Source organism: Barbus barbus (assembly GCF_936440315.1).
Source record: "Barbus barbus genome assembly, chromosome: 35".
Classification (NCBI taxonomy): domain Eukaryota; kingdom Metazoa; phylum Chordata; class Actinopteri; order Cypriniformes; family Cyprinidae; genus Barbus; species Barbus barbus.
In genome coordinates this window covers 19616505-19629101 of record NC_136763.1, presented here as the reverse complement: position 1 = coordinate 19629101, position 12597 = coordinate 19616505, and the positions used below count along the sequence as shown (strand labels likewise).

Here is a 12597-nt window from a genome sequence, read left to right as displayed (position 1 = left end):
AACCATTAAATCCATTACATTTTCTATTGTGTTTTGGGCAGGGTTCTATTGTTTTTTTTTCAGCAGGGTTGAAACGAATTTTAAAACTGTTTCGCTCATTTAGATCTAAGCCTATACATAAGTTTTAACTCTTTTTGACCAAAGAATTTCCATGACATTAGCCTACTAGTATTTTTAACGTCACGTATATAAGTTTGAATTGTCCATTGGTATCTCAGGTGAAAGATGTACAGTGAAGGAGAGAACAGGACTAACACATGACCCTAGAGGTTTCCAGCACATATGCCCACTATCACAACAGCACCTGATAAAGCTCTCCAGGCCACAGCTCCAAAAGTCAGCAGCACAAAAAAATCTACAAATACAGTGCAAAATGTGTTCAGCAAAATTCAGCGTGCAAATAGATGACAGACACAAGATCAATCACAATTTAGTATGCAAATATGTCCATGGGAAGACACATTCAGTCAAAGGTTCTTTAAAGATCCATCTCTTTCTTACCTTTTTATAATCTGAAGAACCTTCTTTCACCACAAAGAAACTTTTGTGAAACAGAAAGGTTCTGCAGATGTTAAAGGTTCTTCATGGAACCATTTAAAATGAAAAAAAAAAAGTTCTTCTATGGCATGGTGAAGCACCTTTATTTTTAAGAGTGTATATGCAGATTGTGTCATGATGTGCAAATACTCTTTATATAGCAAGGTATTTTAAAGTAGCATTTAGGTAAATACTTTTTCAAAATAACCACTTCACAAAAGGGTACACTATTATGTTTATTTCAATTGCATACTATTTTAAGTATTCTACAACAACAACTGCTTTTGTATCTTGAAGCAGCAATGTTAGTAGGAATATTTCACAAATGACTTATAAATCCTTCAAAACAAATACCCCTACTGTATCAATGAGCATAAAACACAAAAAATGTGTAAACACACAAAAAAAGTTGGAAACGAGATATTATCCAAACAGTTTTCCAGACAAAACTTTTTACATGTGTATATGTCATGAACACTGTATTTATACATTACTGTAGCATTTTACATAATTTATAAAATATATATGGTTTACAATATTTAATCAGGCAAGATCCACATATTTTGTCACACACACACACACACATACATAGTACATACACTATTTTAAAAACTTATAACCTAATGAACTGTGATACTGTAAGTGCAAGTTTATGCTAACATTTCAAATATAACATCTTTAGGGAAAGGCTTGTTCATCAGTGTTAAGAAGCAGTGCAGAAAAAAAGTTTGCTCAAGCACATTTACAATATCTACTCTTAAGTTTTTATAGTTTTTAATATGCTTTTAGTTCTTATCAGCCCTGCAAACATGGTTGCTAAGGACCTTAGATTTCTAAGGTCTCCCACATCCCTTTGTTTTAATGATCTATGTTAGTTTAAGAATGTTAAATTTCAACCCTTTCAAAGTGCTTTCTGGAACCTCCAGATCCATTGAATGTATTTGCAGATGTCTCATTGTCTGTCTGCGACTATGGGAAATTTGCCCATTGGCCCATCCATCTCTTCTAGGCATCCCTTTGTAAGTGTAGCATATATCATCAGTAGTGTAATAACGTCTAGGAACCATCTTCCTATAATAACCTGCATTATAACCTGATCTTTGCATGGTATTCATTCCCATATTTGAATTTATCTCAGCTACATGTTCTCTATTTCTTGAAACTGGAAGTTTAGGCACTGATATATTGTTCCAGTTGCCATCAATATCAAAGTTACTTGTTTTTGCTTTATGATGTCCTGACCTGAATGCCCCAGACATATCATTGTAGTAAACATCTGAAGATGTTGGACCTACTCCAGAGATTCTGGTCTGATCAGAGACACGTTTTTGCATTGTAGGCCACTGAGCTCTTCCTGAAACTTTCATGTCTCTGTTCAAGACATAATAGGGGTCCTGCATGTAAAATTCTGGGGCACTGTATTTCTGATGAGTCGGTATTCTGACGTCTCTTGAGGGAGCATCAAGACCATATGTTTTGGCTGCCTTTGTTTTACCTCTTGGGACTGCAAAGCTGTTAGCATGCATCTGTGTATAGGTACCAAAATCAACATCAGACCCCAGGCCATGAAAATCAGGGCTATCAATTCCTCCTTTAAATTGAGGGGTTTTAAGATTCATCTTTGGATAGCTGAATTTAATATCTGTTCCTTCTGGCATGTTTCCTGATAGTTTCATTTTCCCAGAAGGAGCATCAATGTCAAAGTCTGATGCGTTCACGTCAACACTGGGTTTCTTGAAATCTGGTCCTTTTATTTTGCCTTTATGGAAATCAACATTCATATCTGGGGCTGTGATATCTGGGTTATGACCTCTGATACTGAAGTCTGAGGAATAAAATTCTGTCTTAAACTTCGGAGCCGAGAGGTCCATTTTAGGTGTCTTTAGATCATACTCAGGTGTCTTTACTTTGGGTGCTGAGAAACCAATATCAGGGATCTTAAAAGCAGGCATTTTCATTTGACCAGATCGCATGTCCATGTCTGGAAGTGTAAGGTCTGTTCTCGGACCTTTAAGATCAACATTAGGACCATAAATGTCAATATCAGGATGATTAATCCCAGCATTTACTTTGGGAGCTGATGCGCTCAGATTAAGGTCGGGCTGATCAATGTCAGCATCCATATTCATATGTGGCCCTTTCAAACCTGACAGGCCAATACTCGGCATCTTTAACTTTGGCATATTCATTTTACCCGAAGGGCCATTAAAATCAATATCAGGTGATTTGATATCTAGGTTTGGGCCTTTCAAATCAGACCGAGGCAAAGTAAAATCCATGTTTGGGGTATCGATTCCTCCCTTTATTTTGGGGCTTTTAAGATTCAGCTTTGGAGATTTGACTTTAAGATCAGGTCCTTCTGGCTTGCTGTCTGAGAAGCCCAGCGTTGGCAGTTTAAATTTACTTGAAGGTGCATCAATGTCAAAGTCTGGAGTGTTCAAATTAATATTGGGTTTCTTGAAATTTGGTTCTTTAATTTTACCTTTAGGTAAATCAGCATTCATGTCTGGGGTTGTGATATCTGGCTTATGACCTCTGATGCGGAGGTCTGGTGAATCAAAGTCTGCCTTAAACTTTGGAGCTGACAGATCCATATTAGGGGTATTCAGATCATAGCCCGATGTTTTGAGTTTGGGTCCTGAGAAACCAACATCAGGCATCTTGAGGGTGGGCATTTTCAGTTTTCCAGAAGGCATGTCCATGTCTGGAAATGAAAGGTTGGTTTTTGGACCCTTGAAATTAGCATTAGGTCCATGAATGTCAATATCAGGACCATTTATCCCTGCATTTAGTTTAGAAGCTAATGCATTCGAATTAAGGTCGGGCTGATCAATGTCAGCATCCACATTCATATGTGGCCCTTTCAAACCTGACAAGCCAAAACTGGGCATCTTTAACTTTGGCATATTCAATTTACCTGAAGGGCCATTAACATCAATATCAGGTGTATTGACATCTAAGTTCGGGCCTTTCAAATCAGTTTGAGGCAGAGTCAGATCCATGTCTGGGGTATTGATTCCCCCCTTAATTTTGGGGCTTTTGAGATTCAGGTCTGGAGATTTGATTTTAAGATCTGGAGCTTTTGGCTTGCTACCAGAGAAGCCAACTTTTGGCAGCTTAAATTTACCTGAAGGGGCATTTATGTCAAGGTCAGGTGCATTCATGTCAAGATTGGGTGTCTTTAAGTCTGGTGCTGTAAATTTACCTTGAGGGAAATCAAGATTCATGTCTGGACCTGTGATATCTGGCTTATGACCTTTAATATTGAGGTCTGGGGAATCAAAGTCTGCCTTAAACTTTGGAGCTGACAGATCCATTTCAGGGGTCTTTAGATCATAGTCAGGCGTCTTTATTTTTGGCCCTGAGACACCAAACTTGGGCATCTTTAAAGTGGGCATTTTAAATTTTCCAGAAGGCTTGTCAATGTCTGGAAGAGTAAGGTTTGTTTTAGGACCTTTGAAATCAGCATTGGGTCCATTTAAGTCAATATCAGGACCACTTAACCCTGCATTTAGTTTAGGAGCTGATGCATTCAAATTAAGGTTAGGCTTGTTAATGTCAGCATCCACATTCATATGTGGCCCTTTCATACCTGACAGGCCAAAACTGGGCATCTTTAATTCTGGCATATTCAATTTACCTGATGGGCCATTAATATCAACATCAGGCGATTTGATATCTAGGTTTGGGCCTTTTAAATCAGTTTGAGGCAGAGTCAAGTCCATGTCTGGGGCATCTATTCCTCCCTTCATTTTGGGGCTTTTGAAATACAGCTTTGGATATTTGATTTTAAAATCTGGGCCTTTTGGCTTACTACCTGATATCCCGAATTTTGGCTTCTTCAGTTTACCTGAAGGAGCATTGATGTTGAGGCCAGGTGCATTCATGTCAAGATTGGGTGTCTTTAAGTCTGGTGCTGTAAATTTACCTTTAGGTAAATCAAGATTCATATCTGGACCTGTGATATCTGGCTTATGACCTTTAATTTTGAGGTCTGGGGAATCAAAGTCTGTCTTAAACTTTGGAGCTGATAGATCCATTTCAGGGGTCTTTAGATCATAGTCAGGCGTCTTTATTTTTGGCCCTGAGACACCAAACTTGGGCATCTTTAAAGTGGGCATTTTAAATTTTCCAGAAGGCTTGTCAATGTCTGGAAGAGTAAGGTCTGTCCTTGGACCTTTGAGATCAACATTAGGTCCATGTACATCAAAATCAGGACTATTTAACCCTGCCTTTAGTTTGGGAGTTGATGCGCTCAGATTAAGGTCGGGCTGATCAATATCAGCATCCACATTCATATGTGGCCCTTTCAAACCTGTCAAGCCAAAACTGGGCATCTTTAGCTTTGGCATATTAAATTTACCCGAAGGGCCATTAATATCAATATCAGGTGTTTTGATATCTAGGTTCGGGCCTTTCAGATCAGTTTGAGGCAGAGTCAGATCCATATCTGGGATATCGAATCCTCCCTTAATTTTGGGGCTTTTGAGATTCAGGTCTGGAGAATCAAAGTCTGCCTTAAACTTTGGAGCTGATAGATCCATTTCAGGGGTCTTCAAATCATAGTCAGGCGTCTTTATTTTTGGTCCTGAGACACCAAACTTAGGCATCTTTAAAGTGGGCATTTTCATTTTTCCAGAAGGCTTGTCAATGTCTGGAAGAGTAAGGTCTGTCCTTGGACCTTTGAGATCAACATTAGGTCCATGTACATCAAAATCAGGACTATTTAACCCTGCCTTTAGTTTGGGAGTTGATGCGCTCAGATTAAGGTCAGGCTGATCAATATCAGCATCCACATTCATATGTGGCCCTTTCAAACCTGTCAAGCCAAAACTGGGCATCTTTAGCTTTGGCATATTAAATTTACCCGAAGGGCCATTAATATCAATATCAGGTGTTTTGATATCTAGGTTCGGGCCTTTTAAATCAGTTTGAGGCAGATTCAGATCCATATCTGGGATATCGAATCCTCCCTTAATTTTGGGGCTTTTGAGATTCAGGTCTGGAGAATCAAAGTCTGCCTTAAACTTTGGAGCTGATAGATCCATTTCAGGGGTCTTCAAATCATAGTCAGGCATCTTTATTTTTGGTCCTGAGACACCAAACTTGGGCATCTTTAAAGTGGGCATTTTCATTTTTCCAGAAGGCTTGTCAATGTCTGGAAGAGTAAGGTCTGTCCTTGGACCTTTAAGATCAATATTAGGTCCATGTACATCAATATCAGGACTATTTATCCCTGCATGTAGTTTGGGAGTTGATGTGCTCAGATTGAGGTCGGGCTGATCAATATCAGCATCCATGTTCATATGTGGTCCTTTCAAACCTGACAGGCCAAAGCTGGGCATCTTTAGCTTCGGCATATCAAATTTACCTGAAGGGCCATTAACATCAATATCAGGTGATTTGAAATCTAGGTTTGGGCCCCTTAAATCAGTTTGAGGCAGAGTCAGATCCATGTCTGGGGCATCTATTCCTCCCTTCATTTTGGGGCTTTTGAGATTCATCTTTGGAGATTTGATTTTAAGATCTGGGCCTTTTGGCTTATTACCTGAAAATCCAAATTTTGGCAGCTTGAATTTACCTGAAGGGGCATTGATGTCGAGGTCAGGTGCATTCATGTCAAGATTGGGTGCCTTTAAGTCTGGTGCTGTAAATTTACCTTGAGGGAAATCAAGATTCATGTCTGGACCTGTGATATCTGGCTTATGACCTTTAATGTTGAGGTCTGGGGAATCAAAGTCTGCCTTAAACTTTGGAGCTGACAAATCCATTTCAGGGGTCTTTAGATCATAATCAGGCGTCTTTACTTTTGGTCCCGAGACACCAAACTTAGGCATCTTTAAATTGGGCATTTTCATTTTTCCAGAAGGCTTGTCAATGTCTGGAAAAGTAAGGTCTGTTCTCGGACCCTTGAGATCAACATTAGGTCCATGTACATCAATGTCAGGACTGCTTAACCCGGCATGTAGTTTGGGAGTTGATGCGCTCAGATTAAGGTCGGGCTGATCAATATCAGCACCCACATTCATATGTGGCCCTTTCAAACCTGACAAGCCAAAACTGGGCATCTTTAGCTTTGGCATATTAAATTTACCCGAAGGGCCATTAATGTCAATATCAGGTGTTTTGATATCTAGGTTCGGGCCTTTTAAATCAGTTTGAGGCAGAGTCAGATCCATATCTGGCATATTGATTCCTCCCGTTATTTTGGGGCTTTTGAGATTCAGGTCTGGAGAATCAAAGTCTGCCTTAAACTTTGGAGCTGATAGATCCATTTCAGGGGTCTTCAAATCATAGTCAGGCGTCTTTATTTTTGGTCCTGAGACACCAAACTTAGGCATCTTTAAAGTGGGCATTTTTATTTTTCCAGAAGGCTTGTCAATGTCTGGAAGAGTAAGGTCTGTTCTTGGACCTTTAAGATCAATATTAGGTCCATGTACATCAATATCAGGACTATTTATCCCTGCATGTAGTTTGGGAGTTGATGTGCTCAGATTGAGGTCGGGCTGATCAATATCAGCATCCATGTTCATATGTGGTCCTTTCAAACCTGACAGGCCAAAACTGGGAACCTTTAGCTTTGGCATATTAAATTTACCTGATGGACCATACACATCAATATCAGGTGAGTTGATATCTAGGTTCGGGCCTTTTAAATCAGTTTGAGGCAGATTCAGATCCATGTCTGGGGTATCGATTCCTCCCTTTATTTTGGGGCTTTTGAGATTCAAGTCTGCAGATTTGACTTTAATAGCTGGGCCTTTTGGCATACTGCCAGAAAAGCCAAATTTTGGCAATTTCAATTTACTTGAAGGGGCACTGATGTCAAGGTCAGGTGCATTCATATCAAGATTGGGTTTCTTGAAATTGGGTCCTTTAATTTTACCTTTAGGGAAATCTACATTCATGTCAGGTGCCGTGATATCTGGTGAATCAAAGTCTGCGTTAAAGTTTGGAGCTGAAAGATCCATTTCCGGGGTCTTCAGATCATAGTCAGGAGTCTTTATTTTGGGTCCTGAGAGACCAAAATCAGGCATCTTGAAAGTTGGCATTTTCATTTTTCCAGATGGCATGTCCATGTTTGGAAGTTTAAGATCTGTTTTCGGGCCTTTGAGATCAACATTAGGTCCGTGAATGTCAATATCAGGACTATTTATCCCTGCATTTAGTTTGGGACTTGATGCACTTAGATTAAGGTCAGGCTTGTCAATGCCAGCATCCACATTCATATGTGGCCCTTTCAAACCTGACAGGCCAAAACTGGGCATTTTCAACTTTGGCATATTAAATTGACCTGAAGGGCCATTGACATCAATATCAGGTGATTTGATATCTACATTTGGGTTTTTTAAATCTGTTTTAGGCAGAGTCAGATCCATGTCTGGGGTATTGATTTCTCCCTTCATTTTTGGGCTAGAGAAATTCAGCTTTGGAGATTTCATTTTAAAATCAGGTCCCTTTGGCTTGCTACTTGAGAAGCCAAATTTTGGCAGCTTCAGTTTAGCTGAAGGAGAATTTATGTTCCCCTTCAGATCAGGTGCATTTATGTCAAGATCGGGTTTCTTGAAATTTGGTCCTTTAATTCTTCCTTTTGGGAAATTAACATTCACGTCAGGTGCTGTCATATCTGGCTTATGACCTCCAATGTTGAGATCTGGGGAACCAAAACCTGCCTTAAACTTTGGAGCTGACAGATCCATTTCAGGAGTCTTCAGGTCATATTCAGGCGTCTTTATTTTTGGTGCTGAGAGACCAAAATCAGGCATCTTGAAAGTGGGCATTTTCAGTTTTCCAGATGGCATGTCTATGTCTGGAAGCGCAAGGTCTGTTTTTGGACCACTGAAATCAGCATTAGGTCCATGAATATCAAAATCTGGACCATTTAACCCATTTATCCCTGCATTAAGTTTGGGAGTTGTTGCATTCAGATTAAGGTCGGGCTGATCAATGTCAGCATCAATCTTCGCATGTGGCCCTTTCAAGCCTGACAGGCCAAAACTGGGCATTTTTAGCTTTGGCATATTCAATTTACCTGAAGGGCCATTAACATCAATATCAGGTGATTTGATATCTAGGTTCGGGCCTTTCAAATCAGTTTGAGGCACAGTCAGATCCATGTCTGGAGTATCGATTCCTCCCTTAAATTTGGGGCTTTTGAGATTCAGGCGAGGTGATTTGATTTTAAGATCAGGTCCTTTTGGGTTACTATCAGAGATACCAAACTTTGGCAGCTTCAGTTTACCTGAAGGGGCATTTATGTCAAGGTCAGGTGCATTCACATTAAGATGGGGTTTCTTGAAATTTGGTCCTTGAATTTTACCTTTAGGGAAATCAACATTGATGTCTGGTGCCGTGACATCTGGTGAATTGAAATTTGCCTTAAACTTTGGAGCTGAAAGATCTATGTCTGGAGTCGTCAGATCATAGTCAGGCTTTTTCATTTTAGGTCCCGAAAGACCAAAATCAGGCATCTTGAAAGTTGGCCGTTTCATTTTTCCAGATGGCAAGTCCATGTTTGGAAGAGTAAGATCTGTTTTTGGACGTGTAAGACCAACATTAGGTCCATGAATGTCAATATCAGGACTGCTTATCCCTGCATTTAGTTTGGGAGTTGATGCACTCAGATTGAGGTCTGGTTTATCAATGTCAGCATCCATGTTCATATGTGGCCCCTTCAAACCCGATAGGCCAAAACCGGGCATCTTTATTTTTGGCATATTCAATTTACCTGATGGGCCATTAACATCAATATCTGGTGATTTGATATCTAGGTTCGGGCCTTTCAAATCAGTTTGAGGCAGAGTCAGATCCATGTCTGGGGTATTGATTCCTCCCTTAATTTTGGGGCTTTTGAGATTCAGGTCTGGAGATTTGATTTTAAGATCAGATCCTTCTGGCTTGCTACCAGAGATACCGAACTTTGGCAGTTTAAGGTTACCAGTAGGAACATTTATGCCGAGATCAGGTGCATTCAAGTCAAGATTGGGTTTCTTGAAATTTGGTCCTTTAAATGTACCTTCAGGCATATTAACATCCATGTCAGGTGCTGTGATATCTGGCTTTTGAGATCTGATGTTGATGTCTGGTGAATCAAAGTCTGCCTTAAATTTGGGAGCGGACAGATCATAGTCAGGTGTTTTTATTTTGGGTCCCGACAGGTCAAAATTAGGCATGCTGAAAGTGGGCGTTTTCAGTTTTCCAGATGACATGTCCATATCTGAAAGGTCTGTTTTTAGACCTTTGAAATCAGCCTTTGGTCCATCAATTTGTATATCAGAAACATTAAGATCTGCAGCTACTTCAGGGTATGCCAGTTTTGACCCCTTCACACTTCCATCATAACTGATGTCTGTATTCTTGTTTCCAGAGAGGCTAAACTTTGGCAGTTTAAATTTTGGCTTCTTGACATTAACCGAGGGTACATCCATATCCATATCAGAAGAACTAAGCACTGCTTTTGGGCCTTTAAAATGTCCTTTTGTGAGGTGCATCACAGGAGATCCTTGGGTGTTTGGTAGTGTAAGATTTGAATCTGGTGCATTAACACCAACATCTATTTTTGGATCTGGAAATGTTCCACCACGTATGTTGATCTCCCTATCAACACTGGTCAAGTTCTTTGTGGAATAATGTGATGGAACATCTCTTGAAATATTGGTTTTGATCTTTGCTGATCTGAGCAGGTCAGATCCTTGTACACACATTTCGGAGTCATATTCACCTGCAGAATCCTTGGCATCATAATAGATTGGCCCCACCTGATTGTCAAATTCTGTTTCATATGAAGTGAGACACATTCGATCTGCATTCTCAAGTAAAGCTGAAACATTTACTTGACCGCTATTGCGGTCAAGCGTTTGGGTTGTCACTGACCCATTGTGTATGTCATGTCTGTTTTCCTTAAGAGTTTTATTTCCTTTGATGAATTTCTTGACTTTAGCATTGAAGAGCTTGTCATATGAATCTTTCCACACCTGTTGAAACATTTTAATTGTAAATTAATTTGTTTGGGGGTTTCATGTAAAAAAATAAATAAAAGTGAATGTGATGTGCACAGACCTCATTTGGAGCTTTGATATCCAGGCTTTCCAAGCTCTTGCTGGATTTCAAACCATGCTTTGTTATCTCCTTGTCATTATCAATCAACTTTAAAATGTCCACAGCTTCATTCTTCTTTTGTTCATTCCTCTTTAGTTCAAACTGACCACTGGCACCCACAAGTTCGTCATCTTAAATGGAAATGTAACATGAAATGTAGTCTTTCATAAACAGTTATCCTTAAATTTCCACCCCATCAATGTTCACAGCAAGCCATTTTCTCCACAGTAAATGTGAACCAGCAATCTAAAGCTCTAATACACAATGACATGTTAAAAAAATAAAAAATAATAATATTAATATTCAAAGTCATGAAACTGAACCTTCATAAAAGTGCAGGTCTGTGTATTCCAAACCCTCTACAGACACATTGTCATCTTCAAGTAGCAGGCTGTCAGAGAAGCTTCTTCGAAGAGCCTGCAAGTTACAAGATAATAACATGTTTTTTTTTTTTCATATTTCTTTAAATTAAATGCAAAAAACCCCAAATAAAGATTTTTGGTGATAAATATAAACCTCTGCCAAACTGCGCTAGTAATATTTAATTAATTAATTTAGAATTTATTCCTAATAATGACAAGCACATATTTGATAGATCACACAAAATATAGTTCAAATACAGATTGGATATATATATATAAAAAGAGATATCATACCATTTCACTAGTATATATTTACAGTGAAGAAAAGCCTCCAAATCTCAAACCTGTTGATGCAAAAGAAATGATTGAGCGGCAACAAGACACCCACGTTTCAGTGCTAATTACTACTAACACATGTAATTGTTAATGACTTGAACATGTGAACTATGAACATCATTGAATGAAAAAAGCCCTTGCCTCAAAATGAAGCAAACAACATTAACTTCATTTAAATTAACTTTACACTTTGCCAGTTGACACAAGGACATATATCTTGGTGTGCAATTCATCCTTAAAGACGTTAATGCTTAACGTAACATCTGCATTTATCCCACTGGCAGACGGATGAAAGTGTGAGGTATTCAAGGAATCGTTCAGGGATAGTGTAACAAGAGGGCGTTAGGAACAGGTTAGGCCAGACAATGGAAACTATGAACAGACCTCGCCTTGTTAACCACACCCTGCATTAAACATGCGTAATCGTAGAGGTTCCAGGTGCTCCCATGATCATCTGTAAAGGCACAGATTTTGATAATCTGCTCAACTATTTATTAAAATGACTCAATTGTCTCATTTCATTGAAACAGGTTTCAAAAACATCTAATTACAAGCTATTATCTACAGTATATGATCTATTTAACTTGCACAAAACCTATTTATTAACCCTTTATATTTACAGTAAACACAAATTACAGGTACAGGACCTAAAATTGGGCTTCAGAAACATTCTTTTTGATACAGAGTAATAGTCAGTAACAGTATTTAGAAAAAAAGTGGTCCCCAAAGAAATCATGTAAATGTACACATTCGCAACTTTACATATCTTATAACTGTCCCTGTGCAATACTTTAATACACAACTTAAGTGCAGTTTGAAATATTAAAATGACAGTAAAAACAATTAAATCAGCATAACATGTGCAAGTGCTGCATAGTCATTCATAAGAAAAACAGCTGGACACCTGCGCTTGCTAAACGTTTCTTTAAGTACCATACGGAGTGTTTTACGCAACATAGTTCAGTCCAAAGTACTGTTGTAAATTTGAACAGCCTTACCTTGTATCCAGTGAGCTTTTAAATCCTTGTTCAGTGCCAGCAGTGATAATGTGCCATGCTGAAGACAGTTTTCACTGGATGAGACTGTGTTTACCTCTGTTCTCTTCACACTGTTTATGGTATTCTCACTGTGGCAAGTAATACACTTGAAGAGTGGACCAACTGGTTTAACCAGGCCAAACGCATACTTCATAAAGCTTTAGCATCACTGCTTGTTCTGCATTGGAGGCAGGATGACATAAACACAAACCTCTCCCTAATTCTAG

At 39.0% G+C, this 12597-nt stretch overlaps 1 protein-coding gene across 1 annotated transcript; it reads right to left on the bottom strand.

The window, feature by feature from the left end:
- Nucleotides 1-1403: 1403 nt before the first annotated feature.
- LOC306854800 (uncharacterized protein) lies at nt 1404-12541 on the bottom strand (the record flags this gene model as incomplete). The annotated part of the gene is made up of 5 exons (XM_079393028.1): nt 12332-12541; nt 11292-11341; nt 10959-11052; nt 10597-10766; nt 1404-10511 (listed from the first exon to the last, which is right to left on the bottom strand). The coding sequence occupies exons 2-5, from the start codon at nt 11292-11294 to the stop codon at nt 1404-1406; spliced, it is 9375 nt and encodes a 3124-aa protein (XP_079249154.1). The 5' UTR covers nt 11295-11341; nt 12332-12541.
- Nucleotides 12542-12597: the final 56 nt, after the last annotated feature.